Source organism: Varroa destructor, unplaced genomic scaffold (assembly GCF_002443255.2).
Source record: "Varroa destructor unplaced genomic scaffold, Vdes_3.0 BEIS01000004.1, whole genome shotgun sequence".
Classification (NCBI taxonomy): Eukaryota; Metazoa; Arthropoda; class Arachnida; order Mesostigmata; family Varroidae; genus Varroa; species Varroa destructor.
Window position 1 is genome coordinate 37,299,126 of NW_019211457.1, and position 22,587 is coordinate 37,321,712.

The 22,587-nt window shown below is 44.0% G+C and overlaps 2 protein-coding genes across 21 annotated transcripts in view; one reads left to right on the top strand and one right to left on the bottom strand.

The window, feature by feature from the left end:
* The window catches only part of LOC111249118 (uncharacterized), a 200,731-nt gene extending 184,455 nt beyond the window's left edge, over window positions 1–16,276 (bottom strand). The window contains exon 1 of one of the 2 annotated variants that reach the window (XM_022802524.2): window positions 15,115–16,276. The gene's annotated coding sequence lies outside the window, so the exon portion shown is untranslated. Of the gene's footprint in view, window positions 1–15,001 lie in introns of both variants that reach the window. The other variant, XM_086988489.1, reaches the window with a different exon arrangement.
* LOC147756153 (uncharacterized) overlaps window positions 1–22,587 on the top strand; it is a 101,247-nt gene that overhangs the window by 77,303 nt on the left and 1,357 nt on the right. For 10 of the 19 annotated variants that reach the window (XR_015327382.1, XR_015327383.1, XR_015327381.1 and 7 more), the window contains 2 exons: window positions 6,816–7,012; window positions 7,916–8,704. Coding sequence is in view for 4 of the 19 variants with exons in the window: in XM_086988499.1 (XP_086844625.1) it covers window positions 7,916–8,183; window positions 8,403–8,413 (279 nt within the window). In the remaining 15 variants the exon portion in view is untranslated. Of the gene's footprint in view, window positions 1–2,435; window positions 6,275–6,815; window positions 7,013–7,915; window positions 8,705–22,587 lie in introns of those variants that run through there. The other 9 variants (XR_015327388.1, XR_015327387.1, XR_015327390.1 and 6 more) reach the window with 4 other exon arrangements.

Here is a 22,587-nt window from a genome sequence, read left to right on the forward strand (position 1 = left end):
ATTCTGCACCCGATTGTCGCCATTGTTTGTCCGTCAGTTTCATTCCATCTATAGGGTAAAAATCGAACGGCAGATAGGAGCCAATCCCAGTCCTTCAGTTCAACGCACTAATCATTGCACTCTAAAACACAATTGAAATAATCCATATTGTCATCCCGATGCGCCGTCAATAATGATAATAATAATTATTATTATCAGCAGTAGCATCGGTTCGTTACCTGTCATTCATTCTAGTTGACCAGTTCCTACAATCGTCTCTTCTTCTTTTTCGCTACTTTTCTTTATAGTTGTTGTTATTATTTTAAATATATAAAAGAAAAAGCAAAGCTAGAATGAGCAAGATAATCGACGAAAAAATGAATGATATTAGTAACTTTTTTCTTTTTTTTTTTTTTTTCTTTGTTTAGCCGGCACCAGGAATGTATACTCGGGCATCTGCTTTCACTTGACCTCTAATGTATGGGTTTTTTTTTTCTACAAACTGACCTCGAAGCTCGCAGTCGATATTATGATGCCTCATCGTGCATTGAATAGTGCTAGCGATAAGACCTTCTGAACGGTCTTGTTGAAATTAATTAGGGTACCCATTATCCTTTTCGTCATTTTTTTCTTCACCTTCACACTATCGTTCACAAAAATGCTACTGAAATTCTTTTTGCCCATTTTTCTTATTATAATGCCTGCTAATCCGTTCTGACGACCACATCTGCATGTTGGAAATTAAGTTGCACTTTATACACGCAAGATATATTCGCATGTAGTCACAAGGGTGTCACCAATATCAATGAAGCGTCAAAGAAGGCCACCTCTACAGGACACATCACTCTGCAATCGCAATATACTACAAGTGACCAAAACTTATCCGAGACAGCTGAAACAGTCTGAGTGGAAAGCACCCCTAAAGCGACACTAGCATGTCTCTTCGATCAGCTTGGTGGTTTTAACTTGAGTACAGAACCTTGTTCGCAGACAAACATAGTTACATCAGCTGATACGAACTATTATAGCATTCGAAGTAATATTCAACGGCAGCCATTCAGAGGCAAGACAACAGGAGTGAACTGTATGAGAATGAAGCGAGGTTACGCTATTGTTTTAACCGATCGCGACGATTAAATTAGAGGAAAAATAGGGTGGGCCACGCCACAAACAAGCACAACCTACGTTATATCTGAAAATCGAACGCGGGTGGGCACCACGCAGCGCAAAGAACAGAAGTAAAGGTGCGGTAAGTCTATTTAAAGTGCGCGTCAACTAAAATCGCTGCCCGATTCTGTGAAATTATTTGAAGATAAAGTAAGCCAAATAATAAATGGCAAAAACGATTAGGGTGGATTTAAAAAAAAAAACGGAAAAAGTCTAAGAACAACATAGTTAAATGTCGCATTGACAAATTAAGTATCATTCCAGTCTGTCCGTTTACGAGGAAGTGGCTCAACACCATCTGAAGGGCTTTATGACTTCGTCTCCGTAGTACAGATTACTTTGCCGAGAAACGCAACCATATCAACTTGTTCTCAAGTTTGATACATTCTATCGTCTCTGTCGATAAGCGAATGGACACGGTGCGACAGTTCCCATTTCATTACTTAGTTACAGAAGGAGCGTGCCGGTTTAACGCAACGTCGCCTTCGAGCCAGCCAGCCAGCCAGCCGCTTTTCGAGCGCTTTAAATCGGTTTAAAGTAACTTTCTTTTGTTTTGAGTGGGCCATCAGAAAAAGGGTTTGCCCGCTAAAATTAGTTACAACACGTTCCTGCTTTTCGATTTGGACGGAACGCTAGTACGCGTTGTCGGCCGCGTTTATCGTGCCGAGTTTGGCCTTTTGCCCATGCATTTTATTCGGCCTGCTCCTCGTCCTGCAAACCCATGCCACTGCGAGATCCCTCTGCGACAACAAAAAAAATGTGTTGTTTATACATTTTGACTAGATATAGCAGACGATTCGGGCGAACCATTCGGCCAGACGCTCGTATCGCTCAACGCATGCAACGATTTAGTCTTTGCAATCGTGTGCATGTTGAACACATAGAAATCAAATGGGATTTATCACAAGAACATGTCAAGTAATCCCATACCGCGCTTTAATCCCGCCGAGTTATGATACTACTCCAACGTACATACTCAGCGTACGCTGTCCGGGCAAATTTTCATTCACCGATGCGGCGATGCTTTTTGAATGAGAGACAAACGAAATGTTTCTCTGTGAAAGTTAATGACATGTTCTGCGCTTTACATGACCAGTGTTGAGCCCTGGCCATGCTTAGCCATGCTCCTCCTATCATGTTCCGCTTTTGTCCCACACATGGTCGTGTAACCCATTACCCGCAGTCAGAATAGCCCTACGATCAATCTCAGTGGTATAACTAAAGTAACTATAACCTATACGACGTTTCATTAATCCACTCATTTCGTGCGTGTGTGTTTTATTTTCCAGTGAGTGTGCCCATTGAACCCTGATCTTGAAATTAACACTACAAAGACAACCAAACCAGCTGCTACACAATTTTTCTTCGCTACTCCTGAGAGTTCGATACATCCCAGTACACTTACTATCCTGAAGCGGGCCGGCCGTACCTAATATGTTGAATTTTTATTAAAAGTTAACCATTTTGATCAGGTTCAAAATCAGAGTGATGAACGTACTCTTCTAGATTGTGTAGGAATTACAAGGATAGCTCGTGTTAAAATCTCGTAACGACTAAATAGACGTACCCTTTCGCAAAAGGAAGATACGTGCTTGAAAAAGTCGTTACATATCATAAAGTAATACGGGTTGCACTAACCCCAGTGATGCAAAGCTGTCTTCAAGCCTTCACCTTAGAGCTTCAACACTTTACTAGATTTGTAATAAGCAATTGAGTGCGTACCAGATTCGCGAAAATAACAGTGCATACATTGTATACAAGCCTTCACACTGGACCACCTAGTTGATCGTTTTATTGTAGGACTATTTTAAAGTCAGTGGCTGTTCGGTGACGTAGTCTGGTTGTCGACATGGTAAACGACAGGCACCGTCTCTTCTGCCCTTATCTGTACCGCAAATCCCGTAGAATTATCCTGGCTGTGATTATTATCATACGAATAATGCGCCACGATACGATGAACGGCATCGGCTCTACCCTCAATGACCGTAATAAAATAAATAATAAGACGGATTGTAACTTTTTTTTGATGATGTAACTATGATGGGTCGACGGATAGTTCTTGTGTGGCTCTCATAGCAGAGCGATAGCCCCGGTTGTATTAGTAGATTTAGTAGCCGTCTTAGTGACAACTGCGTATGTTGGTAAGTACTGCGTTGCAGAGAAGATTATATTGGGATCGACATGATCGAGCTGGATAGCAGGTACCGCCCGATCCCCCGTTCGTCTAGCAGTTACTGCAGTTGCGACGAAAACTACAGCAGCAGCAGCAGCAGCAGCAGCAGCAGCAGAAGCAGCAGCAGCAGCAGCAGAAGCAGCAGCAGCAGCAGCAGCAGCAGCAGCAGCAGGGCTCACGCAGGCGAGCGCCTGCTTCCAAAGGCAGGCAAACAAGCAAGACAAACAACAGGAATCAGAAAAAAAGGTGTAGAAAAGATCGATTCGTCAGACCCGATACAAGATCGTACATTGTCTAGCAGCTTCGAATTAATCACGAACTTCCCTTGCTTCTATGCGATACAAATGGCCACCTTTTTTTTCTTATTGCGTTCTACTACAGCACGAACTCTGGTACCGGCTTGGGTCCTATGTGCAGTCAGCAGAGTTCCGCACGACGCTCCCATATAGCGCGCAGCGACAGTCTTCGAGCATATCCTACAAAAATCCATACATTCTAACAATCTTTGAAGCACACTTCTAGCTGTTTAATGCGAGGGAGGACAACAAATATGAACGATATCCGTCAACTCGTGTGGGTTAAAATAAATTGTTATACGTTACAGAATCAATAATTGAATTATTATTATTATTATCATCCAGTCAATAAGGCATCGCCTTTTGGGAAGCATTCCGCGGATTTTGACGCGGAGCCGGTACCCTCCGAAGAGTGCTAAGCACGTTTGAAATATGTTATTATTTTAACGATTGAATGAGTAATGAGCGTATTAGATGGGCCTGCTTGTTTCGCGTTTCCGCTTTCTATCAGGCCGTTGTTCTCTTCTATCGTCCAAATCGATACGCAGTGAAGATACGAATATGCGGATCATATTCGATACCGTATTTTGTGATCCTAGTCGTTAACTTCATTGATGCTGTTCTTACTGTTATTTTTAGCTCGGTGTTATCGTTTCTGTTATCGGTCCTTGCGGGCCTGTACGGCATTATCCAACCTCTTTCATTCACTGGTTGTTGCTGATACTTTGGCACTGTGTTTTTGCCATTCCTTGTTTCACATTGACGCCGCCGCCACCGCCATTGCCGTTACCGCCGCTGCAGCCAATTACGCTATTTTCACTGCTGTTTCTAATAGCTGACTTCGATTTCGGGACTAATCGATGCGATTCTACCCAAGAACTGACCCATTAGGAACCAGCGGCGAAGTGTATACCTATCGATCGACGACCGGCCGACCATATTCGTCCTGTAGCGGCACCGAGTTCGTCAGCCTGCGAAGTCCTGGCGTTGTCAAGGAATGAAGAGACCCCACTTCACTGACAACTGGCAATAACTGTTGTTGTTGTTGTCGTCGACGACGACGACGACGACTATCATGTTGTGTCCCTGCGCTACATTCATGGACATTGGACGAATCTGGTTCAGGCGATAGGCGACCGACCCAAAGACGATACGTAGTGTTTAAATTACTATGGCAGCATCTTTTTTTTTCTGTCTTTGTTACAGCATCGAGTAGCTGTGCAAGACAACCAATCTGGTAAAAAAGGGCAGAAAACCGGTGGGGCGAGGCGTAAAAAGAAAAAAATTAACTTTGATTATCGAAGAGACTGGAATATTCATCCTGTGATGGGTTGACCATGGCCGGCACGGTGCTGTTCGCTAAATAATGTCAGTAATACACGGCATGGAGCGTTTCATCGGCATCGTCCTTGTCACCATCTATATTTCCATCTATCCATCTTGATCGATGATCAACATGATGAATTTTCCCGTTCTCTGTTCGATCTGACGCGCACGTTAGAACAATGTCTACAATCAAACTGATGAGAAAACTATGAGAGAGCTAGTTGATTGTGGAGTTAGCGTTACACATATATCAATGTTACGCATCTCCATCTGCTGATCGCCTGCGAGAAGAGCAAGTAACCTATGGCGAGTGTGACGTTAACTCCAGCTGCAAACTAACTTATGATGTATTCCTAGTGGAAATGACTAGCTCCCGGCGTTATTGAGCCCGTAAAGCCAATCAATGAGAACCCCTTCAGTTTCACATATGCTCTTATTAATTCTTTTTGTCTATGATCCGAGAAGGTCTGGAAATAGCCCGAGACAAAGTCTAGAAATTCTGATGCAAGTACAACTCCCGTTGAAGTTTTTCGAGGACAGCTTGAGCACGCTTGCAATGTGTGACGTGGCGATCTCGTGCAAACTGAAGACTTGGTCTTGTATTTCGGGTATTTCCCGGCGGATAGCCGCATTCGCTAGACATCGGTGTTGATTCTATTCGTCTGGAGCACTCTGTAGCGTAGACGACCTTTCCAATCGCACCAAATGGAAATCATCGACCCGTTCGCATGAAGAAGCTGGAAGAGACGCTTGCTCTATAGCGACGTCTCGCATGAAGGCTACCTCATCCTGCACCTCACCTATCCGAGTCACTGGAACGAATAATACTAGGTGTTTTTCATTATGTAAGATAAAGATACAAAAGACAACACCTCATAGCATTAAGCAAAATTAAACACTTGTTATTGCTGTAGAGATACTACTTCTAGTTTTTTTTTCCCGTCACAGTTCTCGCTGCGTATTATGTGTCTCTTATTTAGTTTACGCGGTGTCCAGACCTTTCATTTTAGGTGACATTCCACACAATTACAAAATGGGCAAAAGCCTTTTGACAGTATCTTTCCTAGCTGGGATTTAATTAAGATGAACGGTACACAAAATCGAATCGGTTGTTGGATATAAGCGACAAGAAATAAAGAGCCTAATATCGTTCTGAGAAGATGTGGCTTTGTGAAGATGATATTCATCATGTTGAATATGATAAGATTCATTTAAGCCATTCGCACATATCATTATTTTAGTTTAATCTGATCAGAATGTCGGTCATCGTTGCGCGATCAGAATTTATTGATCCTTATTTATTTTATTTTTACTGTGGCATCGATAGGATTATCTAAAAAGGGGGAGTTTTTCATAAGAGATATAGCCACACCGGATACGAGAATTCCTGAACATGCACTTGAAGATTTTTCAGTGGAAGTTGAGGCTACGAACGATTTTCGTCTCGTACTGCAGGTCGAGCTCCAATCGAACGCATCCATATCAGAGGATCTGGTCTCATATACGTGTAATGACCAATTCGCGCAATTTGTTACATTTTATTAGGGATCATGCTTCAGTCTGCAGTAGCGGAAACCTTCTCTATACTATGGGCCCTCTCGTTTGGTCGTTAAATTTTTAGCCACTATTAGGGGCGCATCGCGTCCAAAATACAACTTCTTGGCCTGTATAATACATACGAGCTACATTTATCGGCCTTTCAGTTGTACTCAATAAGTAAGCTTCTACCGAGTTACTGCAAAGGTAAATCTGCACCTATTGTCTTTTTTCATCAGGCTTTTTCGTCTTGTCGCTTAGATATATCGACAGAACAGGTGAGACACAGACGTCTACGGTCCTTGATAGCGTTCCGTTTGGTTTGTAACATTTGATAGGGGCCGAATCTTGCGTCGTCTGCAAAAAATCGCGACACGATAGAAGCGGTGCTGATGGCCGTAGCGTTAACTCTTAGAGGCTGCGGGTTCAATTGTGAGCAAATGTCGCTGCAATCTGTCCTGTATGATTCAACCTGACACGATCTCAGAACGACAGCCGTGACGAGTTGCCCATTTGACTCGAAGGGGATCAGCAGGTGAGAGCTAGAAGCATTATCGTAGAACAAATGGAAAAAGTCGTTCGGAAGACTATTAACGATTATTTCTCATTGACTACGCAATAAAGGAACGTACAGACAGATGCTAGCCTTCAAATGTATTAGTAATTTAGAAAACCTTTTTAGGCCATCCATTCGAGCTTTCGTCCTAAGTATATAACTCTACAAATTTTCTACTGATATCAGTGGACTATTGCACTATCAAAGATTACCGCTTCAAAACGGCTATTGAATTGCACTAGAAACAATGCTCCTCTACCCTCGATGAAACTAGATTTTCTGACAGGTAAACAATCATCGGCCAGCTAGCAACTGAGGCAACATAGAAATTCTACGTGTTGTCGAGTTCGATTAAAAATCACTCGCAACCCAAACAATTTTCTATGAGCGAGCTTCTCTCTTCTTTCCTTCGAACGATAACATAGGTGATGACACGTTCGCTAAAGGAGCATCTCTAAATTGTGCTGAACGGAAGAGCTGTTACTGAGGCTAGAGTTCGGTCCTCCACCTTCTGGCTGTGATCACTGCTGCAGCTCGGTTCAGCATACTCTGAATACACTTTGGTAATATCTCTGTACTGCCAAGTTCTCGGACTATAATCGGAGCACTGTTATCTTCTTCAATTATGAGGTGTTCGCGATCCGTTGTCCGACCCTGACCCATTCCTTGACATCGTGCCACACGTTATTAATCGGATTAGAGTCGCGTGAATTTTCAAGCCGTCGTAGAAGCTTCACATAACTAGCAATAGCAGCTTCAGAGACATTGCCATATGACATTATGACTAGATAGACAAAGCGCACATGAATACGAGCAGGTAGGTAGGTAAGCACAGTTTAGTAAATGAAAATAACCTATTTCGGACCTATCATAATGTTTCAGATTGTCTGTCATATCAGCAGCCGCCGACTGTTATGTTTTTGGACAAAATGGCAACATAAAGGACCTCCAAGCGGAATCAACAGTGGCACAATATTAAGTTCAACGTGCACTTTTGCCTACCGAAAAAGCTACGCCGTAGGAAGACCTTATGCAAATGTATTTTGCTCTGAAGACACAGTTCGATTGTGCTTACGTATTCCTCATTACGTTATTCTACCAAACTTAAATGAGGGACGTATAGTATGCGTTCACCGTCTCGGCAAAAAGGGTTAGGGACTATTACAGATTTTTATTTATTATTGTGGCCGTCTGCCTGAACGCCTACTAAAGATGGCTAAGTGGCCAAAGTAAGAGGCTCGTTAAATACGAATCTAGCTGTTCTATGATTGTGTAGCATAGAGTACTTCGTAAAATGAATGCAATGCAGGGTAAAAGCGTTCTGGCGGCAAATAGAATGATAGAAATGTCTTTTTTATTGGTTGAGCAGGGCTCGAATGAAAGTTAAGATCGTCGCGAAGCTTAGAAACTCGAATTATCCTTTCGCCCCTGTCTCGAACAGTGGTCGTTGACCGCTTACTGCAGCCAGAATTGTCTTCAACCGTCGTAACGGCACGCTTTGTTAAGCAGGAAGAATAAATGCTGCTTGCAGGAAGCAAACGACAGTAACGCATGAATCCATAATTCCATTTCCCACATCATCGTTACAAACTCACGCCTATTTGCTTGGTTTTATTCCTTAATAAATAGACAACTAAGCGACATTTTGCTTCGTTATCTAGAGAATCCGAAGTAATGTTTTGTTATCTTTACTGATCTACCTACAATGGGTGTGAGCTCTCGAGATCTGAAGATCGCTAGGTGAGCATTCAATAATACGTAGGACTGCACTTCGAATCCCCGTAATGTAATAGGCTTGAAGATTGAACCTTTTGAAGAGATTTGGGTCGTACAATAACTACAGCAACAGCGCGATCAGCGCAAATATAGTCTGAATAGATCCCTTTAGAGTCCGTTATTATGGTAGCATGAACGTGCGGCCATCGGATGGTATATTGTTATGATCCTGGTTCATAAGCCCGTTTGAACTAATGCTTAACGATTCGGATAACAGCTGTAAAAATAACTAGAAAGCACTTTGTCGAGAGTGTCATTTCGGTATTATTCCGTAACGTGCAGACGACAATACAGTGGACGATCGTCGAACCACGGTCAGGGAAAAAACACTGTGTATGTGCAGGTTTTTATTTTGCAATGATAATAATAACAACAACGACGAAGACGACTACTGGCGGCGGCATCATCATCCAAGTTCGCGATCGGCCTCGCGTCGTCGCTAATGCTGTGGCTGCTGGTGGACGTAACATAAATGATTACTTATTATTATTACTGCGATCTAATGGACGTACGGACACCTGTGGCGCTGTCGTCGGAGTCGCAATTTTCGATGCGGTCCGTGCGTGTCCTGACTCGAAACGCAGCATCGATAGAAACGGCAGCAGTTGCGATAGCATCCAGAATAGTAGTGAAAAAAATTGGCAGAATAATAATGCGCTACTTCTGATATTCTAGAATGAATAATAATTCGAAGATGATAACCATGTACGTCCCGACTGACTTGTACAGCCACTGAACGGCAGGAACTATGGTAACATAACATCTCTGCAGGAAAAAGTCGTAACCATAGCTGTATTCTATTCTATTATAAATACAGATGGACGCTGACGTTCAACAAGGTAGTCAACTACAAGCTGAACTGAAAGATCGCGTCGATCCACTGCGGCTGCTCTCTGTTTACTCTGTTAGTATGTTCGTGTATCAATATTCATAATCAAACCACAATAGCGTATAGAGAGTGGTCTATAATTAGTACTTGATTAATGGTATGAACTATATGCAGAGACGAAGGTATTTCGTCGACCTATGCAGAACGACAGAGTAGAATAGAATGTTCGACCCAGACAGTTTCAATTGAGCTGTATTAGTCGTTGATCGGGTAAAGGAAACATCTTCATGACGGAAACGTGTCGGCGATACTTGGCCGAATCAATCGATAGAATTTTTATCTTCTTTTCTTTTTGCTTATGGCTAAAAGACTGACATATTTGTATGATGATGATGATGATGATAGTCAAGTTAGGTTAGCTAAGAGTTATATACAAGTTAACCAAGCAAGGAGTTCTCGAAGGGTCCTCACTTCACTTTCACGTCGAGCCTATAGGCAAACAGGCCCACGCGTTTAGTCGAACTTTTCGTTTAGAGAATTAGGCATGTTATGTAGACCCTTCAGAATCCTAACTGTTAACTAATAGTGTCGAATTCGCTATCTACCGTAAGCTGATTTTTACAGTTATGATTCTCACACTCACCAGTATGGCCTTCACAGCCCAATCAAGATGTTTGATTCATTAATAAGTATGTAGTAATAAGAGTTTATGTAAAAGAAGTCTATTACGAACTAAGGACAAGCCAGTGCACCTTTTCTATTGAGTCGTCTGTAAATTTTTTCAACTACGCTTGAGCTATTGCCTTCTGAACGCTGCCAGTGGGAGCAGGACTATAATAAGAGAACAAGATAAAATGGTAATGTATCGTTTCGGTGATATGCGGATGTTTTCAACTAAATAGAGAACTATATCTATGAATTTGCAGCCCTGGATCAGAAACAAAAACAGGTAGAAGCATTGAAAAATACAAGATTTAGAAACTACACCTTGTAGTCGCAGATGTCTCTTTTACCAACAATAACTAGAAGGCACTGCTTCTTTGCTTTGCTGCGATCAGAGTTTGTGTTATTACTTCATCCACTGACGCATTAACTGCGCGCCGTGTCACATGTATGTTAATCGTGCTTCGTATCATCGTCTCTATCTAGAGCTAGCTCATATCGGCCTGACTACAAGGATTTCAGCCATTTCTTTTTGCGTTCCGTGTGTCCTTCACATCATCACTGTTAAATTGAACATTGCTAGAAAATCGTGTCATCGTTGTGGGCGTCCATTTCGTCGTTATGATTGGCTTTGTCTAAAGTAGTAGGTAGGACGCTGGTACTAGACGTTTCGGCGGTTTTAAGCCTATCGATTTCTTTCAAACAACAGAAACACCCACTCTCTTCCTCTTTGTTCACTTTACAATCGTCTACCGGCGCGTCCATCATCCGCCACAGCGAATGTCAAACGAGGAAGATAATAATACACGATAATACACGAGAAATAAAACACGAGTCAAGCGGGGACACGAACCTCAGCAGTTTCGCTCGCCAACCGATGGGGCACTGCACAACGCTGGTTCAAGTACCGCAAATCGCCTCTGAATTAATAACGTTGAAATAACAGCTTCAAAAATCAACGCACCTGAACCGAATTAAGATTGCATTGGACTTCCCGAACTATAAACCCTGAACGTCGTAGAATGAAAAGAAGTTATCGTTGACGGCTGCGGAGTGAGGGTAAGGTGAAGTCGAAGAAAGTCAGAGAGGAAAAAGACACGACTGAAAAGAGGAACACTCGAGATTCGGTTTGTTTCTTTTTTTTTTGCCACCGGCGGACCACTGCTGGCGCAGTCGTCCACAAGTTGCGCCAATCTTGTTGCATCTCGGTTTACGGATACAGTAAAGCCAGATCTGGCCGTCGTTAATGGCGGCTGTTTAACTCCTATTCTGTTCTTCAACATATATAATCGAAGTTGGCGTTTTTAGCGAGCGCCTGAAAGCAAACCTCTCGACGATACAGGAGCGAACTGGTAGTTCGTTAATGGGTGTACGACAGACGCTTTTAGATAGACGATCCAATATACCGCTTACTCTTCTTGACGCACAGCTTAGGTTGGTTCAGGAAAAATCGCGGCTGTATCGACAATGGAAGTACGACCCGCAACCTAAACGGCATTATCAAAGTGTACGCTACCTATCGACCTCTAGAATTCGCAAGTAACTAGCTATAGTACCAAATCAAACAAGATATTCCACTTTTATGTATCTGATAGCTCTGATGCACTATTATATACGGGGCAATTTTCGATCTAGACACGTATGCAAACTATACTGGACACTTAGTTTCAGTAATGGATCAAAAACAGCATAGTCTGTTCCTAGTTAATTAGCTTATTATAACGGCACGATCCCTGAAACGGTCAGTTTTTTTCTCAACAGCTCTTTGAACGCGTCTATTACGACAATTTGATGTATCTAATATTTACTTGACGTCTTTGAGGCTATCACGCCGCCATTGTACGATATCGTCAATGGTACCTTCTCATCAGCCAGAAATGCGAAACATCGGTTCTGTCTGGGAAGCGAGTCGTCCATCATGGATCTAGCATGTTTGTGGACAACTGTGGGTGAACCGTGTGGATGGAATCTGAACTTAATACAACGTAGAAATCACCTTTACATCGACTTTTAGTATAGCAAAAGGCACCGAACTGTCATGCTGCAATGCGGCACGCTTCAGCAGCTTACGGCTTAAATATAAATAGTCAAGTATTAAATACAATGAATTATTGTATGGACAGTTTAATTTCGGCTTGACCTAAAACGCGGACGGTGCAACGTTGGCGCCGTCGCCCGAATTTAGTAATTTGAAGAGAGTTATAACGAGAAGATAGCGACGAACTAAACAGAGTTAAAAGCAATCTATTTACTGCAGTCACAGTTCTCTGCGCCGCGTTCAGAGTTGGTTCCTTTCGTCAGTCGAATTCCTCTGAAGACTTAAACAAATGTTATTGGACTTTTCTTCTTTTTTATCAAATCTTAGACGGCGGGTCGAGCCATGCACTGTTGTCAACGAAGGCACTCATTGCTAATGTCACTTATTGGCGATTTATTGTAAAGGCCGAAACAAGCGAATAGCAAAGGTCTGCCAAGCTCCGATCTGATATCGCAGCAACAAAAGAGGGTAGGAGGGATGCAAAGGGATGAAAGAGGACGATCATCTTTGGGTGGATCTTCTTTCCTTCTACCTCAAGTGGCTCAAGTGGCAGGCTTTGAGTTTCGCTGGAGGACCTACAGCAATATGATTCAGTTTCCTTCACGGATTTTCTCGTTATTGTTGCTGCTGCTGCTGCTGTTGTTGTCACGCAATTAGGCCATTTTGATGTCTGAGCTTGGACAGGAAAATCAGGTATGGGTCCTGCGGCATAAAAAGATGAATGGAGTAGCGAACCGCAGTTTTTGACTACATTATTATTATGTGTCGATATGTGGCGGCTTAGTAATAGGTAGTCACCGTCGCGGCTTATTTTCATCGACGCGCCGTTTGTGTCCCTGACCAGGCTGGCTGCTTAAGCGATAAACAACGTAAACTTTATACAATGACGTAGCATCATTACGAGAACAACATATCGTACAGGTCACAGAATTGTCTGCTGTGCTTTTTCCGTATTGCACAATGGTATAGCACGCATAAATTGATTTGGATTTGTTCACACTCATACCGTACACAACGTTCGAACGAATGGTAAATATAGGAAAAAAAACCCCAACGAAATGCAAGAGTTATGCTATGCGTATTTACTCGACGTTTTTTTTTTATTAGGGCGTCGTTATCCGTTCGTCTGTAAACAATAACCGTAATGACAACGTCTTTTTGGCTTTGGTGATACATTTCCATAAGGTGGGGCCGGCTAGGCAATATTTCGCTCTAGACATAAACTGTTGGGGAAGCTGATAATAATAATAATGATCAAAAACACTGTAGTCGCCGCCACCGCCGCCGTTGGCCGTCACGTAGTCGGTCACTCTGTTTGTTGAAATTCGTGTTTAAGCGCCCTCTGCTAACCACCGTTCTTTGAATAATGGAGAGCGTTACATAAATCTGTCAGCAAGCTACAGCTTGCGAGATTCTATAAAAAGCCATACCCTAAACCTGATTCGTTTTCTCTTATATCTATTTTAATATGGGCAAATTAAGGAGACTTGCGTACGCTGTTATCGTATACCAGCAGCGCTAACGCGTATGTTCAGCCGATTGTGTTAACATCAATATAATATGGAGTACTATGGTATATATTAGATTGACGAACTATATTGGTTTCTGGCAGCAATAGTTACCGAACAGTGGTAGAGCTACAATGCCAGTAGAAGTATCTGCTATAATCATATCGTTAACTTGGTTTCATATGGGCAGACCAACACACATGTCATCGAGAAATAAACACAGGGCGAAAAAGCGGCTGGTAACTATTAGTTGTTCCAAGGAAGGAGATTAATTCGTGGCGGGTTTTTGGTCTCGGCCCTCCAGAGCCTTAGTGTGGCGGTAGGGCGACAAAAACCGTTCGAATAGTGCCCGTTGCTATTGCCACTGGTGCCTGCGATGAAATCTCGGCGAGGCCAAGAAGTCAAAGTCGTTATTGTATTGTTTGCTAAATAAATTTTGCGCTATGGTATCGTTGAAAAAGCAACAGAGAAAGCACTAGTAGAAATTGGACGGCTGGCTGGCTGACTGACTAGCAGGCCGGCGAGTGAGTGGGGGGCCTGAGCAAGCAAATGACACAGGCAGAAATGGCCTACAGCGAAACGATAACTTCTTATCCACCATCACCACAATAAATGCGGCGATTTTAATACCATTACATTTATGGATCGATCAGAGTTCTCTCTTCGTTCTTTTTTTGTTCTTTTTTTCCGTCTTGCCAACTGCTGGTGGTGCCGGCCGCGGGACAGGCTATGGAATTCAATGACTGCCAATTTCACCCGCTCTAGCGTCTCACATAATAGTGCCCTAGGCCCAACCAATAAGTAAAGCATTCTGCTTTTCCTTCTGGGCTGACGGAAAGCGTATAAATGAATCAGTTATTTATGTGCTTCAGCAGCAGTAACGGCAACAACGGGAACAAATGAATCAAGGGCACAATCATTAAGCGAGTACTAGGTACAATCTCACTAAGCACATAGAAGCTCACATTGAAGAGCTGAAATTTCAACGTGTTAGAACAATACGTCATATTGTACGCCTATTATATAGTATTCATTCACGTCCCGTCGATGCGACTTCAGTAATATCGACTAATATCAATTATTGAACAACATTTGCGGTTCCCTCGTATTGTACTGTATAATTTATTGTTACCGGAAGTAACCTATTAGCTCACTTGAATTGAAAGGCTTTCCGAGTTTGTTTATGGCAGCGAAGTTTTGTTTTAAAGGTGTTGCCGGATTTGTTCCAAGTGAGTGTTCGAGCACCCACCAGGTACACAGTACCGACCTGCTCAAGATGGCGAAGTCGAGGACCTCTGATGTTCTGATTCTTGCAGCCGATATCACACAGATTTAACGGGGAACTATTTATCGTTAGTACACCTTTGAGGTTAGTTTCCAGTTGCAATTGTGCACTGATAGAGTATTTCACCACTTCTGAAGTAACTCATACAAGTTTATGGTTCGATTAAATTTCTAGACAGTGGTTTTAAAGCCGTATCTGTGTCTGTTCTGGCAATCCACACACACTGCACGCACAACCTTCTCACACTCGTTAAGTTCCCACTAATAGAACATTTTCACTGTTTCTCCAGCTTATTTCCATTTCATGCCTCACATGTGTTCTTCTGTTCCCTGATTACCTTTTAACCTAAAATGTAATGAACTCCTGCACGAGGTAGGCTAATTAATGCGGACTTCAATCGCACTAACTTCGGGCCAGTTTCGACGACGCAGAAAAAAGCAATACACTTTTAGACATTCAAGTATTATATTTGACGACTAATTCAACGCTTGCGGCGGCGGCGGCGGCGGCGGCGGCGGCGACGACGACGACGACGACGACGACGACGGTGATCAATAATAATAGAAACAACACCACTAAGTCGACCTGCAGTGATGTCATTTTCGCGCTTCCATTCATACTTAGCCTTTGGCGCCTATGTGTGCATTGCGTCTGCGGCTTGTCCTGTCAAAATTTCAGGCACACCCTCACACTATTTTCAGGTTCGCATACCTGCTGACATATGGCTTCGCGCACCTTTTTTCAATGTGAGCGTCGCTTTATGTCGTCAAATGCTGATGTGTTGTACTACTCTCCGTGTAATCGTGGTGCCAGTCATGGCGGTAATCGCAGTTCTGTACACTGCGTATCTTCGTTGACTTTCCTTCGGATCGACGTACGTCGCCCGGCAGTGTTCCGTTTGCTGCGTTACTGTTAGCTGCGTTACGGCGTATCGGATGCGCAAGTAAAGCGAGCAAGAGCAGAAAAACATACGAGCAAAGAGGCAGGCAAGAAGCCGGCCGACCGACCGACCGACCGATCGACCAACGAACGGACGGACGGACGGACGGACGGACGCACGGACGGACGGACGAACGGCGCGCCGCTGTCGGTGGAGGGCTGAGGGCTGGTGCCGCGGCCGCACTGGCGGCTGCGGTGCTGGAACGGTAGCCGAGGGTAGCAAGGCACCAGATGGAAGAGGGAGAGAGGAACACGCTTTCGTAGACACATATACACACACACATCAACATTGAAATATACACAGACAATCCGCTTCGCACAGAAAGCTACACACATACAGAGACACGCGCACGCAAAAGAAATACACCAAGGATTCTACTAGTGCAACTATCTACGCTACTTAGTATACTACGTAGTAATATTTCGAGGGTTACCACGACGCGTCCAAAATAGTTGCGCGCCCACAGACGGGGCGACATACCGAGGGTATTCAGGCAGACGCAGACACACGCACAGAGTATGAAGTTGCCAATGCTGTGCTGCCTGTTAGGAGTCTGCTAGTGCTTACTGCTGCAGTTTGTATACTCCTAGAACACAGACTAGAGCAGTGTTACTATTGCTTCTACGACTATTTGTACCTTGCAGAAATATGGATCCCACGTCCCGGCCCCAGGCCTGCCTAGTGTCTCCGATTGCTGCTGCTGCTGCTGCTGCTCGCTGTCCGTCAAGCAGAGGAGGGTAGACTAGGTGATAACAGTAAGGCACAGGACACGAAGCGCTGGTGGAAGGGTCCCCGTTAGAGCTGTACGCTGCTACTCCCATTGGGGCGATTGGAGCAGTTGCTGGGCAGTCGGATACTGCAGCATTCGATCGACAGTAACCCGACTGGGCTGAGTATATGTGCCGTCCGACACATACAGTCAACTACGGAAGGCTGTTCCCTTTTGTGGCCGGCCTGCTAGTAATCGGTTGGCTGCCGCTCATCAAAGGCAATGATCTGTAAATATAAGAACAACCCCTCAACGACAGACAAATACGTAATAATACAGAAATCCGTAACGATAATGATAATGTATCTCAACTGAAGTTCGAGCGAAAGGGAAATTTCACGTAGTGAATTATCCAAGTACAATAGGAGCAGATACCACCATGAACTCTCGTGAGGCTGTAACTAGATGTCTCTTCGCTTGATAACTAAATGTACAAGTATGACAGCTAACAAAAACTGTGTTGAAACTACTAGAAATCGTATGCATAGTTCTTCAACTATAACAGAATAAACACGTTAAAATCAAGTGACTACGTATGCTACAATTTGTTCGGTTTTGCGAGGTATCCGTCATACGCCAATAGTTTCACTATTCGTATTGCTATAGTCTAAATGATTTGGCCATTTGTGGTTTGCTGAGCTGTATTGCTGGAAGCCTTAGTTGCAACAAATCAATCATAAGTTATATAATAACTCAACAACTGGTTCATATAGATTATCATTATTCTTTTCGTTCTTGACCTTGTTCCCTACTTTCAGGCCTGCTACTACCACCCACCACCTATCCTGTCAATCTCCATTGTCCTTTCTCCGCCCTCTGCCTGTCTGCCGCTATCAGCGCAGTGACGGCTGCAGTTACAATAGGGTCCTCCGTTTGCCCTCCTCCGAGCAGCGCTACTCAACGCAAGCAGAGCTATAATGCTTTCCCCCAGATTTGTCCACACTCAGTCAGCCTACCTTTTACCACAGACTAGTGATCCGCTAACAACTTGCTTGCTACGATGACATTGAAGTTGTCGGTTGAACGATTCGGAGAAGAAAGAGGAGGAGGACGCCGACGACCACAATGCCCCCGTTGTTGTTGTTGTTGTTGGCGGCAGCGGCGGCGGCCGGCCAGCCAGCCAGCCGGCCGGCCGGCCGGCCGGCCGACCGACCGACCGACTGGCCTGCCGGGGCTAGCCCCCGCCCTTCTCCTCGGCGGAGAGAGGCGGGGCCTGTTGTCCCGCCGCGCGGCTTCTCGGTTTGCTCGCGCTGCTGCTACACATCACGTTCGTCACCATCACCCCACTCGCATTGCCGCTGCCGCTTTCGCGGACGACAACGACGACAACTGAGCGGCCATTGTCAATCTGCTGTTCTAACCCTGGCTTGTCTAATAGTCGGCGTCTATCGGTCGAACGTCTATAGGTCAGCTTCCTAGTTCCCGCCCGCCTGGCCCGTCAATTCTCTTCACCGCACGAACACTTTGAACTATCGTCAGGTTCAATAGTAGTAATAATAATGTTCACTTGTGGTATAGGACAGCGGTCGTGTGCGTCTTTCTACACACACAAGCGAGCTTTGCTAGCGATCGTTGTCCAAGTAGCACCACTGCGATTACCGTGGCAGTATCGGCCACAATCATAGATGCAAACATCTGAAGTCATGTCCTTCGAAGTGGGCGGCTTATATAGTGTCGTACCGTTGCAATCGACATATTAACAAGATGCAACCATAGCGGTTGCACTGGCACCACTTCTAAGCGAAGTCAAATTTTCGTTGATGGATAGTCCAACAGATGGACGGAGCAATGACGATTTACGCAACCCAATAACAATGAATCGTTGTCAAACACGAATAAAAATCGAACGCCATTGTTTCGTCGGAAGCAACCAGGAGTCTATATAGAAAAGGACTTAGCAGGAAGAAAGAGTCGGAAGCATGAGATAGACCTGGATAAAATAGGGCCAAGAAGAATGCTAGAAGATCGATTCGGTGCGATGTTGAGCTAATCAGCAACGGCTATATGATACGTATGGACGTCAGAATGAATGGAAGCGTTATAATTACGCCAAGAACAATTGCACAACAAAATAATGAAATGTAACAAACGAAAAAGATTAAATCCAGAGATGATGATAGAGAGGTACGTATAGAAGCTAGACTAGGTGGCCTTTCATGATTATTTTGACCAGTTGACGCTAGGTAATGAATACGTGGTGTCGTTGCCGCGTCGTCAGCTACCGGCAGACAAAAAGTCAGACAGATAGCTAGCCAAAGAAAATTATGGGACCCGGCCAGCGTTGGCCTGCGCTTGCCGCACAAGTGAGCCGGTTAACGCGCACGATCCAGAACAGTTATCAGATATCATCTAGTAACCTGACGGTCGTCAGAAATTGGCGGTTGCGATGACGTTGGTGACGGCGAGCGCAGCCGCGCGACAATAGAATAGACATGCAGGGAGGAAATTTCGGAGCTGGTTAAAGGCGGACCGCTAGACGAGCGTAAACTGCCGAATTGTCCGTTAGCTGAAGAGAAAGTGAGGGTGACGCGGGGTCTCGAATGCGCATTAACACAAGCTACTTGATAAAAAATCATCCGAACCGCTCTGTTTACGAGCGGGTGCTTAGCACTATTGTGTGCAGTGATATCGTATTATATCATAATACAATAGTATGATTTTATAATAGACAAGCTGCGAGCGTACAAAGGGGCAAAGCTGCCCCTCTTGGCCTCTTCCTAAAGAGAGCACTGGACCATAGCAGGACGAGCAGTATAAGCAGGCAATAAAATATGGCTAAACAGACAAATCGATAGATATCGCCAAATCACGAATGGACAATGCGACGGCGACAGCAGCAACAATCAGACCGGAGGAAGGAGGAGAAACCGTCAACGCAAAAACTGTCGCTGCCATTGTTGCCCCGCTGCTGCTGCTGCTGGTGCGCCTGTTTTTCGTGGCAATCGTCAGGCCGCCGCAGAGGGGCGGAGAAAGGAGGTAGCAAGATACAGAGAGCAATGATTTGTCGTACGTCAACAATAGAGGCGTAATCGCACTTGCACTAACTGCACCGCGGATTAAGAACGAGGGGCGGATCTCTCTCGTTGATCATGCGGAGGATGTGAAATGAAGTCGACGCGTTTAATTACCGCAGCGCACCACCCATATTACTATGATATAGTAGAACAGGTGTCAGGAGGATAGGCACAATTTGTTTTATCCCCTTGACTAATGAAGATGTAAACATTAATCGTGCTATCTGAGAAACGTTAGCAGCAAGCACATACGCTCAAGATAACAGTAGCCTTAGTTATGTAGAGTTTATTGCGTATATCCTAATCATTGTTTCAATGCGATGAAGCCATCACTACTTCGAGAAGGGAAGCAGCGGAGGTGCCTTGAACGCTCTACCTCACATACCGAAGTTCTGTCATAAACAAGCGATGCTATGACGCTTTCACAAAATAGAAAAATCGAATTAACCGTACGACCATAAATTTATCGAACGCCTTGTTATTTATCTAGACTATTTATGGTCTTGCTACCAGCTATTTAAAGTGAACAGATGCTGTCACTTCCATGCGAACTAAATAGGATATATCTATATATAGAATATACTAGAACTGACCTCGTTTTATGTTGTGACCGTCCGAGACGTGCAGTGGTAACAAAAGCTCTATTAGTTAGCAGGGCTTTAGAATTTCAAAAATGTCCGCTTTGTTCTCGTATGAAAAAATCTCATTCAGAGAATGAAGGCAGTAGCACATTCATCTCCTAACAATGCTTAGGCGTTTGCCCACGAAAAACTTTAATCGTAATGCTAAAATCATTACATAAATAGATAATAACCTGATTTACATCCATAACTGTTACTATTTGTACTAATTACTATCATACGGCCTTAATGACGGTGTTTATTACACAGTGACTACACAGGGGCGTCTGCTGCCGCTGCTGGAAGGTGCCGATCCCTCAGCCTTATGGCGCGGGAGCCTCCTTTAACTTGATAATCTCACAAAATCTCCTTAAGGAACCCTCAAGGAGCTCAAAAGTTTGCTGCTCGAAGCAAGGAACGCTGTTTGCCGCCCGATGAAACTGCTGTTTCACGAAAGCTCCGCCGTCCTCGTTGTCGGGAGTGAGGCTCCACTGCAGTGTATACAGCGGCCGTACCGCAAAGTTTTAACAGAGAATGGTTGGCCGACGGAATGGTGTACCCGGGAAAGATACAGAGCAAACAGGCAAAGAAGGTTTAAGAACTAAATAATATAATGTGCAGCTTGTTGGTGCAGGCTACCGTCAAGCCAAGCAGACACGACTCACCGCCATATGAAGAGCGCGCCAGCTTGGCTGACTCCTTCCTCTTCCATTTCGGATCCCGTCGTTGCTACGGACGGGAGTTACAGCATGGAGCGAGTTAAGCGGACGAAATTAGAAATCATCTAAATTTAGGGTCACCGTTGTGGCCCACTGGGGCGTAGGGACAGAACTACTGCTTAAATTATGTCGGAAACGCAATATGCCAGTAGCTCCTTTCCACCTCGAGGGGTAAAGTAATGGACGAAAGCGGCCCGATTGTAAAGTGATCCAATTCTCTTTCATCAAGCTTAGCGTTCGGTTATATAGCACGTTTAGGCACAACGATACCCATAATACCTTAATGGCTTAGTTTTTTTTCGTCCTCAAAAGTGAGTCTCAGTTTCTGTGAGCTGAAATGTCTATTGAAAAATCGCGCTGTTAACAGACGATTGTCAAATTATGTACACGATGGCACAACTTATAAATCCTGGACAATCACAAATCTCATGTTGTTTGTTTAATTCATGCTGAACATTTAGTACATAATCAAGAATCGTGATTGCGGTGCGACCAGATAGATCTAAAGTGAAGACGATTCGAAGCATTTCATTCGTTCGTTTCAGAGTCTTTTGAACATTAATGAGCATTACACGAGGCTACTCAGTTTTTTTACTTCTGTTAAGATCCGTTTGCACAAACGAATTCTCGCTTCTCGGTTACTTGAAGACCTAACCTAACCTAACCTAACCTAATACGATTAAAGCACTGGGCAGATAGATCACGAGAAGTGTTGGAGCTGGTTGGATCGCCTTACTTAGTAAACCAGTTAATGGCAAGCAATAGGCAGAGTCTATAATATCTAATAATATAGGCTAATTAGAGAAGCTTCCTTTGTTTTGAAGCGCATCTAAGTTTGATTTGAGGTAACTGACAGCGGATACGTTAGAACGTCTCATGAGTGGTATAGTTTCCATAAAATATCTAGATAGCTCTATGGAAAATACTGTACATGGCGCAATAATTATGCTATTTCAATTATTATTAGAGAAAAATATTTCGTTTATGGATGAAGAATGGAACAAACACTCTTTAGATTCTGTTAGACACCTTGCATAAAAAACTAACAAACATTTTTATCGTTTGTTTTTTCTTAATGCAGGATAACACACGCCGAATATGTTTCGAGTTTTATGTCCGGTGTCACCGTGAGACACCCTATCAGACGGACGGCTGGCTGGCTGGCTGGCTCCCAACGCGAAACCGTTTATGGCCGGGTTCGAAGCTAAACGACAACGTATCTCTAAGAAACGCCTCTCTGTTCTCTACATCTCCTGATCCGGTCTCAGTTCTTTTGAATAACCTCATGCGATAATTGTGGTGGGACCGTTGAGGGCAAAAAATAAACAGATTCTGTTGCGCGTTCGGACAACAGCTTCGTATTCGTTTTCCTACCGTGAACAGCCTCGAACTA